This window comes from Schistocerca americana, chromosome 2, assembly GCF_021461395.2.
Source record: "Schistocerca americana isolate TAMUIC-IGC-003095 chromosome 2, iqSchAmer2.1, whole genome shotgun sequence".
Lineage (NCBI taxonomy): Eukaryota > Metazoa > Arthropoda > Insecta > Orthoptera > Acrididae > Schistocerca > Schistocerca americana.
The window spans coordinates 706013746-706036000 of NC_060120.1; the positions used below are offsets into that span (position 1 = coordinate 706013746).

General features: G+C 37.1%; 1 protein-coding gene across 3 annotated transcripts in view; it reads right to left on the reverse strand.

Annotated features, from left to right (window-relative positions):
• LOC124595826 (hormone-sensitive lipase) overlaps positions 1-15635 on the reverse strand; it is a 119375-nt gene extending 103740 nt beyond the window's left edge. For all 3 annotated transcript variants that reach the window (XM_047134724.1, XM_047134723.1, XM_047134722.1), the window contains exons 1-2: positions 15088-15635; positions 4011-4197 (exon numbers count right to left, since the gene is read on the reverse strand). In XM_047134724.1, the coding sequence (XP_046990680.1) occupies positions 4011-4197; positions 15088-15446 (546 nt within the window). In that variant the 5' untranslated portion in view covers positions 15447-15635. The remainder of the gene's footprint in view (positions 1-4010; positions 4198-15087) is intronic.
• Positions 15636-22255: the final 6620 nt, after the last annotated feature.

Here is a 22255-nt window from a genome sequence, read left to right on the forward strand (position 1 = left end):
TCTTATTGATGTTGCTCAAGTTCCTTATGTACGCTGTAGTTATGTTGATAATTGTCTCTTCTTTTAATTGGTTTGTGTATCACTCTCCATGTTTCGTACCTCCTGATGTAGCCTTGTCTAGTATTAATTTTATTTTATTAGTTTTGTTTATTAATAGAAACTTATGTAGGCATGCTATTCCTATTTTGTGCTAAAAGTTTTCCTGTATACTCCATTGCTATTTATGTACTGTTCAATTTTTATTTTTTCATTGCAAAGATGTTACTTACTGTATGTTTCTACTTCAGTCTAGATGTGTTACTTCTATTCCAATGTTGTTTGCAAAAATTTAACTTCCTCGGTGATAATACTCAGTAAATGTCTGAAGATGGCTTTGTAAACCGAAAACCGGTTAACAATAAAAGTAATATTGTAGAACAAAAGCAAACTGGTGCTTTTCATTTATTAAATACTATTTTCTTGATCTACACTGTTTAATCTATATTGTGTGTGAATTTCATCATGAAAGCAGCTTCAGAAATGCTTTTAAATTGTTAAACTGATTATCTCTGCACTGGTGGCCACACTCACCTTTTCCAACATTTGGGAAACTGCTTGCGTCAGCAGAATCTTTGTTGGTATGAAGCCTGTTTTCTTTCGATATCTTTGGTTAACATCTCTATCTTTGGCTGAAAACTTTCTTGCATGTGGTTTATTTACAGTTTGACAATACTAACCATACGTTAGTAGGTGGAAGGTTTTATTTGCTAACCTTTACATGGAAGTCAAGATTTACGCATAATGGGTGGTGGAAAAACTACGTTTAGGCTCTGGAGGTTTCATGGAAATCAGTTTACCAACAGAAAAGAGGAAGCAGCTTGACATGAAGAACAAAAGCTCTAAGTTACGTCATCGAAACTTGGGACAGGAGAATTGTACAGGTGCGTGAATGATGTTGATATGGATTCCACTGGATTCAGACTTGTTGATTTAGAGCTTCTCTTCCAGGCTATGAAGTTTTCATGTTAATGTGTTAGCTGTAAAAATACAGAATGCATGATTGCTGTTGAAGGAAGAAGAATTGGAATAGCTTGTGATTTTAAATTAATTTGTAATTCATGTGGCTATGATTTTCATTTTCCTCCTCCAAAAAAACTGACACTGGTAGCAATGAAAGCAATTTTAGGTTAGCACATGCTCTTAGATACCTTGGACATGGCAGGGAAGGGGGTAATTGTATGGTTTTCTGAACAAGCCTCCACCTTGTGCAAGGTCTGAAAAAATAAATAAAGAAATGTCTGATGCTGTATGCAGTACTGCCAAACTTTCTGTGAAGAAAGCATTGGAGGAATTGGTGGAAATAAAGCAAAAAAGAAATAGGTCCTGGGGTAGATATTCATGACAGTGAATCTCCTACAAATGTTACTGACATTTGTGTCTCTGTAGATGGGACCTGGATGAAAAGCGGACATGTCTCCGTATGGAGTAGCATCTGTTACTGGTACTGACTCGGGTAAAGTTTTAGATGTGAAAATTATGTCTGAGTACTACCACCAGTATGCAACAAGGAAAATGTCCAACAATGAAGACAGTGAGAAATTGTGGCAAGAAAAGCATGCACTAGCATGCTCTTAAAAATTATAATGGCTCAAGTGGGGGGATAGAGGCTACTGCAGTTGTGAGGATGTTCTCCAGATCAGAGGATCAATATGGTGTTAGACATACTAAATACCTTGGTGATGGGGACTCTTCATTCAAAGCTGTAACAGATAAAAATTCGCACAATACAACAATAGAAAAGTTGGAATGTGTTGGCCACATCCAACAGAGGCTTGGTGGTAGGCTTTGTTGCTTGCTGAAAGAAGAAAGATGAAGTACTTGAGGATGGAAAACCACTAGGAGGAAAAGACAGGCTTACTCAAAGAAATTGATTCTCTTCAGTTATTTTATGGGAGAGTTATTAGGAAAAACACATTCAATTTAGAGGCAATGATGCGTGCAGTGGGCAAATTTTTTCCCCACAAACTATCCACTGAACAAACACCAATGTACAATCTGTGTCTGAAAGACGATCGGCACAAGTTCAACAACAGAAATGAGGTATATTCACATAAACACTCATTACCAGAACCTGTTATGCATGTGATTAAGCCCACATTCAGGTGTCTTGAAATCCCTGATTTACTGAGGAGGTGTCTTCATGGAAAGACACAAAATGCAAATGAAAGCCTCAATAGCTTAATTTGGATTAGATGCTCAAAAAGGACAGTCTGTGGACTTTAAGTACTCAAAATAGGTGTCTATGATGCAGTTTTATAATACAACAGCAGAAATAATAGAGTGGTGAAGAAAGATGGTATAGATCCTAGTGTGTTTACGACAAAAGCATTTAACACCATCGACGAGAGCAGGGTCAAGAAAGCCACCAGGTCAGTGTCTTATTTGCAAATACAGGCCAGGCAGATTCGAAGAGGAGAGAAGAGAAACCTGGAGGATGAGGAGTATCAGTATGGAGGATTTTAAAATTTAGGTAAGCTTATTACTTGTAGAAGTATGAGAAGAAAATCTTTGAACCTAATTTTCTCTGTTTTACATGTTTTACATTATTAGAAGCCTCTTCTCAAAAAGTATATGCACTAATGCTATGGAATTTTCAGGAACTGTTTGCAACATGTTGCACTCTCCCTGGAACTACAATTACATTCTGATTTTTACATGATTGTATGTACAAAAAAAGTTAATTTTGGATGTGCAAAATTAAAAACTCTGTTAATGATACAATTTGTACCATAAATTAATAACTGTAGTTCAGTGGTCTTATAACCTTCTCATGACAATACAATAAAATTTTCAGATTAATTGCATGATTAGAATTTGAGTGATGGCTTTTTATATGAAAGACAATAAATGTTCGAAAATGTTCAAATGTGTGTGAAATCTTATGGGACTTAATTGCTAATGTCATGAGTCCCTAAGCTTACACACTACTTAACCTAAATTATCCTAAGGACACACACACACACACACACACACACACACACACACACACACACACACACCTCGGCTAATCCTGCGCGGCAAAGACAATAAAAAATTCAGATTTCTGGCAACATATTAATCCTGCATGTTTTATTGTATTTTTCCATTAAAAACAGCTCTTTTGCTTTACACATGCAAATTTTAGATTTGTACACTAATAAATGTGGCTGTAATGATTTTTTAAAATAAATGTTTACATTTTCCATTACATCCCCCCTTAAGTGTCTTCACAAATTCTCGTACTTTTTTGTACACAAGGAAACAAATCTTTAGGTTGCAACAAGAAGGATAAATTTACCTACTGATAGCAGATGTCACCTTTGACACCTGCTTTTTTTATTCACAAAGTAAGAAATCTGAACATTTTTGTGACAGATTCATCTCTACCATAGCCCAATGTCTAGGTAAGATTGAAGATGCCTGTTTGGCTGAGAGTTGGCAAGCCAGAAAATGTGATGTCATGAGAATAATTGTTGTGGTACATCTGCTACACATACTGGATTCTGATGAATCATTTATGTCCACCATTTAAATGAGTTTCTTGGTGAAAAATGACAGGCAGTATCTAAGACATTAACACAACAACAACACAACAGTTCTCTTATGATAAACTCTGAAAATACGAATGGGCAAGCAAACTACCATAAATCAATAAAATGCATTTCTCTGTCAGGCAACTGAAGATAGAAGCAAAGTAACTATGTAAGTAGGTAAAAATTAAGGGATTAGGGGGAGATTAAATAAATTTAAGTGATAAGAAGCACTTCTTAATTTCAGAAATCCACCAACCTTTAAAGATCCACAAGCAAAATAAAACATTTAATGTAGTGAAAGAAAGGTTAGGAAGAATTTTTAAGATCTTCAGGGAAGAAGGCAGAGAAGATTTACAAGCATAAACATGAAACTTAGCATTCCATTTCAGCAATCTTCCTAATTAGCACAGAAATAAAGCATTATGGTGAAAAAATCAACAGTTTTAGTATCAGAGTTACCTGCAGCCCAAGACAGTACCCATAGAAGCAATACATGTTGACATTTTCTGCTTGCCTCAATAGTTCTTCTGGTGAATGTTTGTCAGCTGGGAAGAGCTCTCCAGGGGGTGACCATGATAGGAGGGTATGTATATGTCTGGCAACAGTTCCAAGTGATGCCAGCACTTGCCCACATGATTCTACCTTGCTATCAATTACAAAAAAAAAAAAATTAAAAATTACATAAATGAAATGGTTGGTCGTCGAATCGCGTAATTGTGTGTGTGTGTGTGTGTGTGTGTGTGTGTTTTTTTAACACAATGGAGAACAAATCAAGAGATGCCAAGTATAAATACTTAATGTAAAAATCATGTGAATGTAGTTAAATTTCTGAAAATACATGAGAAATATGTGCCAATTTTGATAAATTTGTGTAATATGGAAAATTACAATAATGAGAGAGCATGGGAAGCAACTACTTTATACTGTGATAAGCTAAAAATTGTGATAAACTACTGCTACTGCAGAAAGCAAGTCACAAAAGGTGTGAAGTGTATAAAATGTAAAAGTGGTACACCATTAGTTGTGCTTAAGCTAGCCCAAGCCAGAAAATTCGCTATGTCAAAATTCTGTGAGGAAGAATTAAGTCGAAATGACTGGAAGGGCCAGGTAAACAAACTAATTATTTCGGACATTTTTACAAGATAAGACTGCTTGTTTTACCATGCGTTTATGCAGAAATAAAGAAAGCAAATAATTTATGCTGGAACTCTACCAAGGCTTCCCCATGCACACTTCCTCGCAGTGGATGATATGGCCAGAGAAGATTATACAAGACATGGCTTGCACTTAAACTGAACGGGAAAGTATTTCACAAGTAAAAAAATTGCATATTTAATAAACAGTTACTATTCTGTGTCCAAGTATACAGATACCAAGACTTGACTACAGCCCTTCTTTGAATGTCTCCCTACCCTGCACAGAAGAGCAGACAGACTACTTGCTGGTGCCAAAAGTAAACACAGAAGGATCAGTAGCTACAGCAACAACCAATCAAGGACAGCCATTGAGACAAAAACTGGGTCTATTGGCAGCAGCAACCCACACAGTGGAGATTCCTGAGACCTGCAGCAGCAGCATTCAGTCAGTGTAAGTGACAGAGACCTAGGAGGCTTGCTACACTGATGATCTTTTATGGTGTTTTGTCAGCAGAGTAAGATCCCAGGAACATACGCAACTGAAAGCACTTATCTCAGTTACCAGTGCAAAGATATTGCCAGGTATTTAGACACAATACAAAGAGGTTAGCCAGTTTTACTGACACAACTTGAAAAGAATCAATCCAATGTAACAGCAGCATGAGGAGCTAGTGAAATGCTTAGTGCATCATAGGAAATGGAATTATTAAAATTAAAGACAACAGAATAAATCACCACAATGTTCAGCATGTAAACAAAGCAGATGAGTTTAGAGGTAATATTGCAGGAATATAAGCCAAACATTCTAGAAGTCACAGAACATGGGCTAAAAGAAAATCAGATGGAGGTCTACAACTTTAAAAATTATTTTTGTAGAACATTGCGTAAAGGTCGAGGTTTTGCCATTTTCTCCAGCTGCAAATCAACTAACGTCATGTCATCAAAAATAGCATAAAATATGCTAGAGTAGTTATATTTGAAGCTACAGCAGTGGAAATTAAAACTGCAGGGAAACTGTAATGTGTCTTACCACCATAGTGAACACCACATGGTACAATGAAAACATCGCAATGGAATTTGAGGGTAATGCTACGTCCAGTCAAATCAGACATCATGAGTACGAAACAGTGGACAGAAATCAGACATACAAGAGTACGGGGAGGAGTATAATGGCTTATATATCAGAATTACAAACTGTCACACATGGTGTGTCCCAAGGCTCCATGCTCATACCAATTCTGTTTACACTCTACATAAAGGACCTCTCACAATATATAAAACAAAATTACTATGTATGCTGATGACACTTCAATTATACATGCAGCTAAGATAGAGGAGGTGCTTTGAAAGGAAGCACTCCAAACCAAGTACACTGAAATGTGTAAGAGGAACAATGATCAATTAAAGAAGTAACCAGAACCAAAATTTTAGAAACCGTTTAAGATACGCATTTGACGTGGCGGGGTGAGAGCATACAGATGTACTACGTAACAAGATAAACACACACATTTTCCTCACATGCAGAACAGCAAATGTTCTAGATGATGAAGTTCTCAGGACAAGGTGTTCCCACATCTGTCCTACTCCATTCATATATGACAATGATGATGATGATTGGTTTGGGGGGCGTTCAACTGCAGACATCAGTGCCCACACAAAGTCCCAATTTTTATACAGACCATTTTTTTTACACAGTCCAATCCAGCCACAGTCACAAATGATGATGAATGATGAGAACAACACAAACACCCAGTCCGCGGGCAGAGAAAATCCCCAATCCGGCCGAGAATCGAACCTGGGGCCCCATGATACAGAGGTAGCAACTCCAGCCACTAGGCCATGAGCTGCAGACACAATTCATACATGGGGATGTGCACAAGATAGTTAATAACACTTTAAGTGTAGAAAAAAGCAGAGAGATTTATAGCATAAATACCACCCAGACAAACTTTTATACAAGCTTTTGTACACTATAACATGACAGTGTACTCACTATATATGTACATACATCAGAATATTATGGCAATGAGGGTTAACTTACAGTTGTCAAACTCGATAGCTACAATATAGCAAATAGATACCGTAGAAAACTGCATATAAGAGGTGGTGGAGCAATCTATATTAACCAGTCTCTCAGTTGCTCCATTAATAGGTTGGATCTAGAGTACTTGAGTGATTAACAAAATTTTTAAGTACTGGTATAGTTATTGATAGTTTTAAATTAGTAATAATATCCCTGTACTGGCCACCTATGGGTATCACCACTGCATTTCTAGAAAACTGGACATGCTGTTAGATGTATTTAGAGAGGCAAAATGGTTGCATTATGACATTGTAATAGGTGGAGATCTGAATGTAGATTTTCAATTAATACCACCCATTCACACGCACACACAAAATGCAGAGTTTCAATTAACCACACACACACACACACACACACACACACACACACACACACACACACAGTGTCACTGAGCTAAAAAAATTATCTAATACAGTGCAATTTACAAGGACTGTCCCAAAAGTTGTAATGGAATTGCGGAAGCGTCCGATCCCGCCCGTCTGCTTTGACCCATGACGTCACAAATATGGCGGAAATGACCATAAATCACGATTCCAATATGGCGCATGTAAAGTCGTTACGTACACATTATAAAGACGAAAATACATCGAAAAACAAACACATACATGTTCCACAAAAAGCCTAATGACACTAACTAGACAATTGTGGGAAATTGGGGTTTTTTGGATGGGGACAAACTAAATATAAACAAATTTAGACACCCACCCCCATGGGGAAAAAAAATAAAATAAAATAAAATAAAATAAAAAAAAACGACATCACAAAACTCCCCAAATTCCCACAAAACCACTACATCATTAACTCACTGAAACAAATTGCACTACAAAAACAGCCAACACTCAAACAATTCTGTATAACGAGCAAGACCAAACTCAGCCCATTACACCACCCAAACAAAAGCCCTAAACATACCACCAGAGGGCACAACAAACCACAACACGACGACATCTACAAAAACGCCGCAAACACAAACCAAACTCCGCGCCGTCGTGACGTCACACACCACAACACCCTTACGTTACGGGTCAAAGCCGATGCGTGGGATCGGACACTTCTGTCGACCCGTTGTAATCACCAGACCTGTCACAAATGATAAAATTTCAGGTTTTGTAAATCCCTTGTTGACAGGGACTAGTTTGGTCAATGTTATAGTGACACATATTGCAGTTTATATAATGATTTGTCAGCAAAGCTAATATTTGAAAGGTCTTTTAAAGCAGTTTTGACAATTTAACAACAACATTCCCATACAGAAATGATAAACAACTGACAAAGGCTTCAAAAGCAAGGACACAAATAAACAAAACCCATGGCATACTGAAGAACTAACAAATCAGAAAAACTAAGTTATCCTGTTGTACAATGTATGTAAAAGCCAGAAAACTGACCATTGTGGAGGCCAAACAAAGAACACAGTTTTAGCCGTGTTGAGAATTCCACTAATAAATGGAAAGGCACATGGAAACTAATAAATAGTGTTGTTAAAAACAAAAGAAACAAGACAATTAACATATCTCCTCAAAAATTCAATGACTATGTTATTAAATCAGTTGAGGAATGGAATGCTATTGTCAAACCTGATACTAGTTCACCAGAAATTCTTTCAAAAATGTTTGTACACCACTGGCTAATACAAGTACATCTGTCCTCTCTGAAGTCTCACCTAGTCTCACCCTAAGAATAGTAAAACAGCTAAAACCATCAGACAGTGTAGACATATATGACATATCTTGCAACATATTAAAGAAAGTAATAGAGTGTATTACCTTGGGGTGGTCATGTGCAATATATTAGTAGTAAGCTGTCAAGAGTAATCTATATGAGGTGACTTATGGATTGCGTACTCAAAAAGTATGTCAGAACAGCCTAATTTCTCTCTTCCAAAGCATACTAACAAACAGTACTATTTTATGGGGGAACTCTAGCTGTGAGCACAAATCTTAATAGTGCAGAAGAAAGCGATAAGAGTAGTTACTGGTTCTTCTCATAAGGCACACTGAACAAAACGATCATGACTGTAATAAACTTAGACATATACTACGCTTTAATTTACACAAAAAAAGTTGTTACCAAAAACAAAACAGAGAGAAAATGTACACTCTTCGAATACAAGAGGGAACACAGTTCCATTTATACTCCATACCACAGTGTCCAAATCACTGAACAGCTATGAACTCATGTGGCACAAATTATTTAATATGATGCCACAATCTGCAGAAGAATTATCTGAACAAGCATTCAAACAAATACTGTATGATTGGTTAGTTACCCCATCCATTCTACAAAGTAAATGAATATTTCAACTGTTATATAGTATTGTGACACTTGTAACAAGCCTGTCGTTTCTTTAAAATTGTCAATTGTATTGTGTTACATGTGTGCCACTGTCTATTGCTGTAATCGCTGAATGGCAATAAAATAATGCAACAACAGGAAAGGAAAATTATTACACAAGCCAGCGAAATATCAAACAGGCAAGAGTGTCCCTGATGTAGCATGTGAAAGGCTTTAACGAGGTACCGAAATCAATTAGGGGAGTAAAGGACCATACATATTTAAAAATTGTTTAAAAGTGTGTCCTACAGAGAGATGTATATACAGCATGAATGAGCATTTAATATCAAATTAAATATTAGCTGTTATTTTGTAAAAAGAAACTGTGCAACAACCTCACATGTGCCTGTAAAATATAATCCAATCCTTTTTCCATTGCTGTTCATTTATTGTAATATAAAACTGTATGATGCACCCTACACTCGCAGCTAGAAAGTGTCACTAGCGGCAAAAAAAAAAAAAAATAAAATAAAATAAAATAAAATAAAAATAAAAAAAAATAAAAAAAAAAAATAATAATAATAATAAAAAAAGTGTGTGTGTGTGTGTGTGTGTGTGTGTGTTTGTCATTAGTCTAGCTACTAACTGAAAAACCTGAAAGCTGTACCACACATAGACACAAAGTGCAGTCAATAAAATTTATATGTTTGTAACAAAAGTAGTATGTGACAGTGGAATTGGGATGCAGATCTGAAATCCAGGATGTTAAATATCGTGTACCCCTAAGATGTATTTGGTTCACTTCTGTTCAACCTATTTAGAAACAAAGAGACAGCAAGCAATGCGGATCAAAAAATACTGTATGGTGGTGACATGACTTTTGTAAATGTAGAAGAAAATCTGAAAACTGGAAACAAGCACATTTTTGTCAAATATAAGTACAGTGGCTCATACACAATAATTTTATTGGAGCTCAAAACAATAATGTCCATGTTGTTCATGAAGAGAGAAAAGGAAGGTCAAATACATGTATTTATAAATTAAGCAAGATTGGGAGAAAATACCTCAATAAAGCTTTTGGGAGTTACAGTTGACAGTAAGCTCGAATGCAGAGAACATATAGAATGTCTGCTGCAAAACAAAGTATTGTAACATTTATTATGGAACACCTCGCACACCACGCTAACAAATTCTGTGTACTATCTACCACATGCCATTTGAACTATACTTACAAAATGGAATTAGGTCTATTGTTTGAAATACCAGCAGCAATAATATAAAATTATTTTTTCATTAAAAGAAAATCATGGTCTTCTTGAATAAAAAACAAATAGACTTGTGCAAAACTGCCTAAAGCTACTGACAGTTCCAGCCACATACATAGAAAGTAATAACTGGGTCATTCCATGTTAAAGAGACTTTGTGACAAAAAAATTAAAATGACAATATTTCAAATATAATATTAAAAATGCCAAGTTAAAAGTACATTTGTTCATTGCAAAAATAATCATGACTATGAAAAAATTAAATTTCTACCTTCACTAAGTGTTTAAAGTGCACTACTCTATGGCACCACAGAGAGGTATGTTTTATGCTATTTCCAGATGAGTATTAGTTGTGTTATCTATGGCTGACTGTTCTATTGTTGCAAAGAATATTGAAGTCAACATTGTTATAGCTCACAATAATTCGTTTTGTTGAGCTAAGCTAATTGCATTTCTTTATTTTGTTAGTTTTATAATATATGTGCAGCTTGTAACACCAGTAACAAAAAAGGTACAAAAGTTTAATTTGTAATCTAGTAAATTTGTTCTGTACAATACCTTTTTGTAAAAGTGAGGTTATGCACATGTTTCACAATATCATACCATTACATGGCATTTTGAAGTCTTATTTAACACTCTTAGAGCTGTTACGGGTGTTACTAATTTTTGTTTCGGGTGTTACTTAACACATGCGTAACACCCGTAACTTGAATTGGAAGGTTTAATGCCACCTTCATCTTTAGTAGGCCTAGCCCTTGCATTTAAATTATAACCAAAGGGTATTATTATGAATGAAAAAAGTTTTTTAACTATGTTTATTACATATGAAAACAGTTTTAAGCTTGAAAACAAAAATTTTTATTCCTCTACATACACTTGTTTAAGCACTGCACCTACATTATAAAAGTTAATTGGGGCATTAACCTGACTCAACTGATGTTCTCCTAAAAAGTTAATTAAGCCCAAAATTCTTTAGATTACATATAGTTTATGTTTTCCATTCTAACTTTCCCAAGGACAACAATATTGCTAACCTCAGTTTTAAATTTTATATAGGCCCAGTAAACTGCTTATTGAGGCAAATTCTAGTCATTCATAAGAGCCTACAATTTCATAAGCATACTTGAGTCTTTGAGCAAAGCTGTTTCAAGCAATCACAAGGAATTATTGAACGAATGAAGTTGTAATTCACAGAACGAAGACTGTTTTTGGGTCATGCCAGGAATGTCAAATTAAATTGAGCAAATTTATCCCAGAAGGCTTTGACGTAACTAAAAAGATTGTCTGGCAGCAATGGGAAAATGATACGAAACATCGTCCTTGTCTTAGTGAACATTCACTGAGCTGCGATGATGCCTGGTTGACAAATTGTCGCAGTTTAAAAAACATTGCTATGTGAAGATAAAGCAGAGTGATTTCATCAAAGGAAAGAAAAACAGCCTTGACGCTGAAGAATGTGTTCTTCAAATGGACTTTGTAGAGAATTCTGCTCTAATTTCACAAGATGAGGTACAGAGTGCACACTGGGCGCATTCACAAGCAACTATTTGCACTTTCTGCATTTAGTTTGCAAACCATGAAGTCAGGTCCTATGCAGTCATCAGTAATGACCTTTCACACACAAAATATTTTGTGTGGACTTTTCTTAAAACTGTTATAACAGACATTAAAAAAGTGTTTCCTAAAGTTAAAAGAGTTTTTATATTTTCTGACAACTGTGCTGGTCAGTTCAACAATAAATATACTTTGTCCAATCTATGTTATTTTGAGAGAGACTTCGGATTGACAGTTGAGTGGAATTTTTTTGCCAGTTCACATGGTAAAGGAGCCATGGATGGCATTGGAGGTGCACTGAAGAGGAGCGTGTGGACAGCTGTTAGATCTAGGAAAGTTATTATTAACAACGCAATTGACTTATGACTACACTCTGATGAGCTTTTCTAAAATTAAGGTACTATGGGTTGATAAGATAACAGTGGAGCATAACATTTCTGTTGTTGTTGTGGTCTTCAGTCCTGAGACTGGTATGATGCAGCTCTCCATTCTACTCTACCCTGTGCAAGCTGCTTCATCTCCCAGTACTTACTGCAACCCACATCCTTCTGAATCTGCTTAGTGTATTCATCTCTTTGTCTCCCTCTACGATTTTTACCCTCCACGCTGCCCTCCAAGCATTCCTATTTTGGATGAAAGGTGGAAAAATTTACAAGCAATTCCTCAAATCCAGGGCTGCCATCACTTTCGGCCTTGTAACAACTGATTTGCTGGTTTCAAAAACAGCAGAGTCATTAATGACAAGGGTGTCAGTATTTAGCACTGAGGAGGCCAAAGTTAAAACATTACATGCAAAAGATGCATAAACTTCTATGAAGTGTGCAGTTATGATGATTCTGATCAGGAGACTGTTTCACTATCTGAATCACAAGACAATATTGGAAGAGCTTGTGAGTTAAACCTAACTTAATAAAATTGAAAACTCTGATTTAAAATGTAGGTTATTTGTCTTGGTTGGCATTCTAAGTGACAAAAAGAAGCCAACCCTACCCAAAACTCAATACCGTTACGTGGGAATCTGCCAGAGTGAGGTTGATGAAGAGTAGGATGTGAAAATAATGTTTCTGAAGTCAGTAGGAAAAGGTAAAACACTTTTTAAACTACATGAAACTGATGTTTGTTTTTTGAAATTCAGTCAAGTACTATCTAAGGTAACAACATCAGAAATCAAACAACAAGGTACCCGTTTGTACTAAGAGTTCAATTTTGAGTTGGATGCTGCGGAAAAAGATTATTAAATGAAGTTTTTAAACCAATCAATAATAAGAAAACATTTTTGTCATAAATTTATTAGGCCTACAAAATGAGGTAAATGTTAAGTAAGTAACGATATCTTGGCCTAGTTGTACTATAAAATTGTAACAAAATTTTTTGTGTAATAAATAGCTTTATCCTTCAAATATATTTCCTTAAGTACATACTTTTATTCCAAATAAACTACAATACTTCTTTTCTTTTTATGCAATTGTAAGAGGTAAATTTATTCCTTCAAGAATCAAATCTGATGCATCTATGTAACACCCGTAACATTTAATGTAACACCCGTAACAGCAAAAAAAAAAAAAAAAAAAAAAAAAAAAAAAAAAAAAAAAAAAAAAAAAACAACCCCACACACATACACACACACTAAGTTATGATGTCCAAAAAAAATAAAAATTTATATTTCAAAATAAAATTTGGGGCAATACCTCTTAACACGTGTTTTACAAGAATAAAAGCTTCATCAAGTTTGCAGAAAGTAGAGAATTCCCTAACTCATAACAGGGGCCAGGTCTACTTTTGGTAACACCCGTAACACTACTTTTTTGATTAATAACCAGGAGAACAATAAAACAATTCCAGTATCAACATTTCTAAGATGAAATATAATGTAAGCCTTAGAAGTTTTCAATATTAAATTCAATAAATATTTTTCCTTACATTATTTTTCCTGATTTTAAGGTGTGTACATGTAACACCCGTAACTGTGGAATTGCCCAACTTCACTAATCAGATCACTAGAAAAAATTTAGATGTTCATCCATATGACAAGAAATGAAAGCCAACTGAGAAGTATACCACACAGACAATTGCTGAAGGAGGTCACCGATACGCAAGTGTACAACTCTTGAGACTTCCTTCTACATCTACATACATACTGCACAAGCCACCGTAGGTTACGTGGCAGACGGTACCTCACACCACTGCTAGTTACTTCCCTTCATGCTCCACTCACAAATACTGTGCGGGAAAATTGCTATCTATATGCTCGGTACAAGCCCGAATTTGTCTAATCTTTGCGACCCTTTTGTGAAATGTACATTGGCTGCAGTGGAACTGTTATGCAGTCCACTTCAAATGCCAGTTCTCTAAATTTTCTCAATAGTGCTCCCTGGAAAGATCATCATCATCCCTTCAGGGAGTCTCATTTTGAGTTCCTAATGCATCTCCGTAATTCTTACATGCTGCATGAACCCATCAGTAAGAAATCTAGCAGTCCCACCTCTTAACTTCTTTGACATCTTTCATTAATCCGACCTGGTGAGATCCCAAACAATCAAGTAACACTAAAGAATAGGTTGCACTGGAGTTGTACACACCATCTCCATTACAGATGACCCAAAATTTCCCCAATAAACCAAAGTCGATCATTTGTCTTCCCTACTAGAACATTCCAGAAGCTTCTAAAGGGTTATTTAATAGAAAATTAATTTTATAGTGTGGAAGAATGTATGTTTAAGAAATGCTGTTATTAGTTTATGTATGTACTGTGATCACTTTAATTTATTATTGTATGTAGTAAGTATTAATCTAGGGAGAAATGTGTGCGACATTGTCATTGCAATATGATGTTTTATATTGTTTTTTGTAGGATTAGTATTTTAACACATTTTGTTTTACGTTGGCATCTCCCATACTACAAGTTAATGCACTATACACAAACTGTGTTAAAAAAACAAAAAGGGCCAGTCAACTACACCGCAAGTACAAATAAGGAATTTTAAGAGTCATAACAGAACTAAACGATTATTACAAAAAGAAAAATATTTTTAGCGACGTGTTTTTTCCCCCACACAATCTCTCTCTCTCTCTCTCTCTCTCTCTCTCTCTCTCTCTCTCTCTCTCTCTCTCTCTCTCCCCCTCCCTTCTCCACGGCAAGAAAAGTTAAGTGACATTACTACTCTCATTTTCATTCATAAAAATTTTGTTGTACATCTTTATCTTTAACATAATCTAAGACTCACCGGACGTAGGCACTCTTCCGAAAGAGAATAGAGTCACGAGATGAGCAAATCTCTTTATTCAGTTTCATACAGTGGGTAACACAGGAGTCAACCATCACCACGAAACTGCGATATCCGTTACCAGGTGTCCGCACATCCAAGTCATACTGAGGAGCCACTTTCCTTACTTTTTCCACTAATGGGCCGACAACTTCAACGTGATCCATGACAGCAAGGAAACCAGCATACAGGCGTTGTCCACTTTCAGTATCATCATGCTGGAAAAACGCTGCATTGTTCTTGCATAGTTCGCTGAGGGCTTGATACATCACATTTGCAGAAGACTCAAGACATTCCGTTTCAGTTTTCGTTGATGACATTTCTTTCTATGATTCTACTTTACATAATTATCACTCTTCAATAGTGACTTAACAGGCACTTCCTACTCTTAATAAAATGGACGGAATTCTACGCTAGGCTCTATCATTGGGACCGAGCAACACCACAACACCCCTACATCTCACTTCACTAGTCACTACTGTCAAACTTCGGAAAACATGTGTATACGGGACAGATGTATTATGCAAACATCTTACATGGCACAGATATCACAATAATAATACCAAAGGCAATCACAACACAAATAAGCCTCGGTAAAACGAATTGTAGACAATTTAAATGGAATAAATCATAAATATTTGTTGTTAACAGAATATCAAACTTTTTCAATTTATTTTAAGTTACCTGGAACTGTAATTTTTATCCTATGACGTGATAATTGTTTCCATCTAGTCAGTTAAATGACTTTTAAATATAGTTCTGGATGGAACTAAGCAGTTTCTTGAAATCTGATAAAGAAATAGATAGGTGTATGTTTAAGGAAGTTTGGGAAGGTCCATGGAGTGAGCTCGAATAGCCCAAGTGATAAGGCGACTGCTAGAGATAAGTGGGAAATTCGCTTTCTAATCACGATCTGGTGCAAATATTCACAAGTCGCTTTACTATATCTAATACAGTTACATTCAATTTCAGGAATAACTTTCAATATCTCATGTTTCAAAACAAAGACGTAAGATATTATTATGAGGCTCTCAATTTTGACTCGTAAATCACACTTGCAAGTCTGTTTCGCGGTTCGGCTTTCTTTAAAAAATTTGGAAGTATGTATCAGTATTTTAACATACAGTATTATGATTAAGAACACAGTTTATGCAATTATTGATCTTAAGTTTGCCTAGAAACAATTTACAATCCAGTTACAAAATACGAGGTGTGACTGGAAAGTTTTAAGAATGGATCCGCTACTGCTTTCTGGTTTGGCGGGCAGGTACACGGAGGGTAGGGAGCGAGTCATTGCCTTGTCCTTGAACGCCCTCTGACAGGAAACTGCGTTTCCTTTATAGTTTATTCAGTTCGTTGTGGCAGCTGGTTGAGTGCGGGTCTGTTAGGGCTTGTTGCCGGATTCTGTCTCCGTGAAAGTGGACGTAAAAACGGAGCAACGAATTTGTGTGAAATTTTGTTTTAAAACCGGGAAATCAGCTTCTGAGGCTTACGAACTATTCAAAACAGCTTTTGGAGATAACTGTATGTGCCAGTCAAATGTTTTTGTCTGGTTCAACAGATTTAAAAATGGCCGCGAATCATTTGAATTTGAATCACGGTTCCGCCGTCCTTCCATCTCAAAAACGAATGAAAATTTTGCGGACGTTCGCGACTTAGCGCGCTCCGATCGTACACTTACAATCGGGGAGATGGCCGCTGAACTTAATTTAAGTTTCTATTCAGTTCAGTCAATTTTTACTAAAGAGTGACATGCGTCGATTGTCCACAGAATTCATTCCAAAGGTGTTGTAAAGTGACCAGAGACAACACCGACTTGAAGTGTGTGAAGAAATGATTAATCGGACAAAAAATGACCCAGATTTGTTAGAGAGGGTAATTACAGTTGACGAATTGTAGGTATTTGGATATGATCCTGAAACCAAAGTGCAGGAACACTCCAAGTTCACTACAGCCAATAAAAGCACGTCAGAGTCAGTCGAAGGCGAAGACAATGTTGGTGACTTTTTTCGATTCTACTGGTATTGTACATCATGAATTTACCCCTGGAGGACAGACAATTAACCAGGAATATTACAAATGTATCCTTGAGCGTTTGCGCCGAAAGGTGCGAAAGAAAAGGCCTTCATTCTGTCAGAGACAGCAAAGGACTTGGAAGAGCAGTTGAACGGAGTGGACAGTGTCTTGAAAGGAGGATATAAGATGAACATCAACAAAACCAAAACGAGGATAATGGAATGTAGTCGAATTAAATTGGGGGATGCTGAGAGAATTAGATTAGGAAATGAGACACTTAAAGCAGTAAAGGAGTTTTGCTATTTGGGGAGCAAAATAACTGATGATGGTCGAAGTAGAGAAGATATAAAATGTAGACTGGCAATGGCAAGGAAAGCGTTTCTGAAGAAGAGAAATTTGTTAACATCGAGTACAGATTTAAGTGTCAGGAAGTCGTTTCTGAATGTATTTGTATGGAGTGTAGCCATGTATGGAAGTGAAACGTGGACGATAAATAGTTTAGACAAGAAGAGAATAGAAGCTTTCGAAGTGTGGTGCTGCAGAAGAATGCTGAAGATTAGAAGGGTAGATCACATAGCTAATGAGGAGGTATTGAATAGAATTGGGGAGAAGAGGATTTTGTGGCACAACTTGACTAGAAGAAGGGACCAGTTGGTAGGACATGTTCTGAGGCATCAAGGGATCACAAATTTAGCATTGGAGGGCAGTGTGGAGGGTAAAAATCGTAGAGGGAGACCAAGAGATGAATACACTAAGCAGATTCAGAAGGATTTAGGTTGCAGTAAGTACCGGGAGTTGAAGAAGGTTGCACAGGATAGAGTAGCATGCAGAGCTGCATCAAACCAGTCTCAGGTCGGAAGACCACAGCAACAACAAGAAGCAACACGACAGTGTTCAAAGAAACAATACCAGCCAGTCGAAGGCAATAACCAACTCATCACCAACAGCCTGTCCTACATCATCACTAATAAAAAGCAACAGGGGTGGAAAGCTGATACCCACAGTGACAATTTTTTATGGGATCAGCACAACAAGATACATGCTAGTCTTCAGTCAATTTCTAAGTAATGAGTGCACAAACATAGCCTAAAAGAGGGATCCCATCAGTAAATCAAGTACCAATCCTTATGTATTTAGAGACATTAATTTAACCCCTAAACAGTGTAACTTAAAATCTGACACGAATGATAAATTACGTATATTCCACAAAAGTATCAGGAGCCTTAGAGAGAAAGAGGAGTTTTTGGCTCTCAACATAAATGAAAATTACTCCCTAGCCCAAGCCCATTTATTGTGCTTTATACAGCACCATGCAAAGTCTGCCATGTAGATGCCTCAGTTGGAGGATTATGTCCTAGCTGATAGTTACTTAGAGCAAATAGAGAGAAAGGTCACGCTGCTATATATGTAAAAGTGGGTATAGCTCATATATCACTTAAATACATATTGTGAAAATTTTCATTTTTGGTTTGACTGACCATAGTGGGCACTCACGTATTCTTAATAACATACATCTACATCAATACTCCGCAAGCCACCTGGCGGTGTGTGGCGGAGGGCACTTTACGTGCCACGGTCATTACCTCCCTTTTCAGTTCCAGTCGCGTATGGTTCGCGGGAAGAACGACTGTCTGAAAGCCTCTGTACGCGCTCTAATCTCTCTAATTTTACATTCGTGATCTCCTCGGGAGGTATAAGTAGGGGGAAGCAATATATTCGATACCTCATCCAGCAACACACCCTCTTGAAACCTGGCGAGCAAGCTACACTGCGATGCAGAGCGGCTCTCTTGCAGAGTCTGCCACTTGAGTTTGCTAAACATCTCCATAACGTTATCATGGTTACCAAATAACCCTCTGGCGAAACGCTCCGCTCTTCTTTGGATCTTCTCTATCTCCTCCGTCAACCCGATCTGGTACGGATCCCACACTGATGAGCAATACTCAAGTATAGGTCGAACGAGTGTTTTGTAAGCCACCTCCTTTGTTGATGGACTACATTTTCTAAGCACTCTCCCAATGAATCTCAACCTGGCACCCGCCTTACCAACTAATTTTATATGATCATTCCACTTCAAATCGTTCCGCACGCATACTCCCAGATATTTTACAGAAGTAACTGCTACCAGTGTTTGTTCCGCTATCATATAATCATACAATAAAGGATCCTTCTTTCTATGTATTCGCAATACATTACATTTGTCTATGTTAAGGGTTAGTTGCCACTCCCTGCACCAAGTGCCTATCCGCTGCAGATCTTCCCGCATTTCGCTACAATTTTCTAATGCTGCAACTTCTCTGTATACTACAGCATCATCCGCGAAAATCCGCATGGAACTTCCGACACTAACTACTAGGTCAATTATATATATTGTGAAAAGCAATAGTCCCATAACACTCCCCTGTGGCACGCCAGAGGTTACTTTAACGTCTGTAGACGTCTCCCCATTGATAACAACATGCTGTGTTCTGTTTGCTAAAAACTCTTCAATCCAGCCACACAGCTGATCTGATATTCCGTAGGCTCTTACTTTGTTTATCAGGCGACAGTGCGGAACTGTATCGAACGCCTTCCGGAAGTCAAGAAAAATAGCATCTACCTGGGAGCTTGTATCTAATATTTTCTGGGTCTCATGAACAAATAACGCGAGTTGGGTCTCACACGATCGCTGTTTCTGGAATCCATGTTGATTCCTACAGAGTAGATTCTGGGTTTCCAAAAACGACGTGATACGCAAGCAAAAAACATGTTCTAAGATTCTACAACAGATCGACGTCAGAGATATAGGTCTATAGTTTTGCGCATCTGCTCGACGACCCTTCTTGAAGACTGGGACTACCAGTGCTCTTTTCCAATCATTTGGAACCTTCCGTTCCTTTAGAGACTTGCGGTACACGGCTGTTAGAAGGGGGGCAAGTTCTTTCGCGTACTCTGTGTAGAATCGAATTGGTATCCCGTCAGGTCCAGTGGACTTTCCTCTGTTGAGTGATTTCAGTTGCTTTTGTATTCCTTGGACAGTTATTTCGATGTCAGCCATTTTTTCGTTTGTGCGGGGATTTAGATAAGGAACTGCAGTGTGGTCTTCCTCTGTGAAACAGCTTTGGAGAAAGGTGTTTAGTATTTCAGCTTTACGCGTGTCATCCTCTGTTTCAATGCCATCATCATCCCGGAGTGTCTGGATATGCTGTTTCGAGCCACTTACTGATTTAACGTAAGACCAGAACTTCCTAGGATTTTCTGTCAAGTCGGTACATAGAATTTTACTTTCGAATTCACTGAACGCTTCACGCATAGCCCTCCTTACGCTGACTTTGACATCGTTTAGCTTCTGTTTGTCTGAGAGGTTTTGGCTGCGTTTACACTTGGAGTGAAGCTCTCTCTGCTTTCACAGTAGTTTCCTAACTTTGTTGTTGAACAACGGTGGGTTTTTCTCGTCCCTCACAGTTTTACTCGGCACGTACCTGTCTAAAACGCATTTTACGATTGCCTTGAACTTTTTCCATAAAAACTCAACATTGTCAGCGTCGGAACAGAAATTTTCGTTTTTATCTGTTACGTAGTCTGAAATCTGCCTTCTATTACTCTTGCTAAACAGATAAACCTTCCTCCCTTTTTTTATATTCCCATTAACTTCCATATTCATGGATGCTGCAACGGCCTTGTGATCACTGATTCCCTGTTCTGCACTTACAGAGTCGAAAAGTTCGGGTCTGTTTGTTATCAGTAGGTCCAAGACGTTATCTCCACGAGTCGGTTCTCAGTTTAATTGCTCGAGGTAATTTTCGGATAGTGCACTCAGTATAATGTCACTCGATGCTCTGTCCCTACCTGAGCATTAAATGTAAACCAGTTTTTAGGTCTTTCAGAACAGTCAATGTGGGTACATTAGAAAATTTCAAATGGAGCCCAGTATATAAAGAAAGAAATGTTAATATTAAATTCAATATATTCACAGATGAATTCATGTCTCTTTTTGAAGCAATATCACAAAAAACTGTAAAAATGAATCCCCAGGCTTGCAAAATGAAACCCTGGATTACAGAAAGGTTAAAAATTTCATGCAAGACAAAAAGAGAGATATATACATCACAAAGATGTACTGATGAGCCTGCTATAAAAGATCAAAACAGATCATACTATAAAATACTGAAATGAGTTATAAAGAGCTTTAAAAAATTACATATTAAATCTGAAATAGACAACTCAAACAATAAAATAAAAACCAACTGCAGTGCTATTAAAAGCGAGCTGGTGTTAAAAAAAGATGACAGTGTTTCTAACATAGAAACAAGACATTGTGGTAGTTTGATTAAAGGTACTGATCTACATCCACATGGATACTCTGCAAATCACATTTAAGTGCCTGGCAGAGGGTTCATCGAACCACCTTCACAATTCTCTATTATTCCAATCTTGTATAGCACGCGGAAAGAATGAACACGTATATCTGACTGTACAAGCTCCGACTTCCCTAATTTTATCATGGTGATCGTTCCTCCCTATGTAGGTTGGTGCCAACAAAAGATTTTCGCATTTGGAGGATAAGTTTGTCGATTGGAATCTCGTGAGAAGATTCCATCACAATGAAAAACGCCTTTCTTTTAATGATGTCCAGCCCAAATCCTGTATCATTTATGTGACACTCTTTTCCATATTTCGCGATAATACAAAATGTGCTGCCTTTCTTTGAACTTTTTCGATGTACTCTGTCAGTCCTATGTGGTAAGGAAACCACACTGTGCAGCAGTATTCTAAAAGAGGATGTACAAGTGTAGTGTAGGTAGTCTGCTTAGTTGGTCTGTTACATTTTCTAAGTGTCCTGCCAATAAAACGCAGTCTTTGGTTAACCTTCCCCACAACATTTTCTATGTGTTCCTTCCAATTTAAGTTGTTCATAATTGTAATACCAAGGTATTTAGTTGAACTTTATGGCTTTTAGATCAGACTGATTTATCGTGTAACACAAGTTTAACGAGTTCGTTTTGTCACTCATGTGGATGACCTCACATTTTTCGTTATTTAGGCTCAACTGCCAATTTTCTCACCATTCAGATATCTTTTCTAAATCGTTTAGCTGTTTGTTTTGATCTTCTGTTGACTTTATTAGTCAATA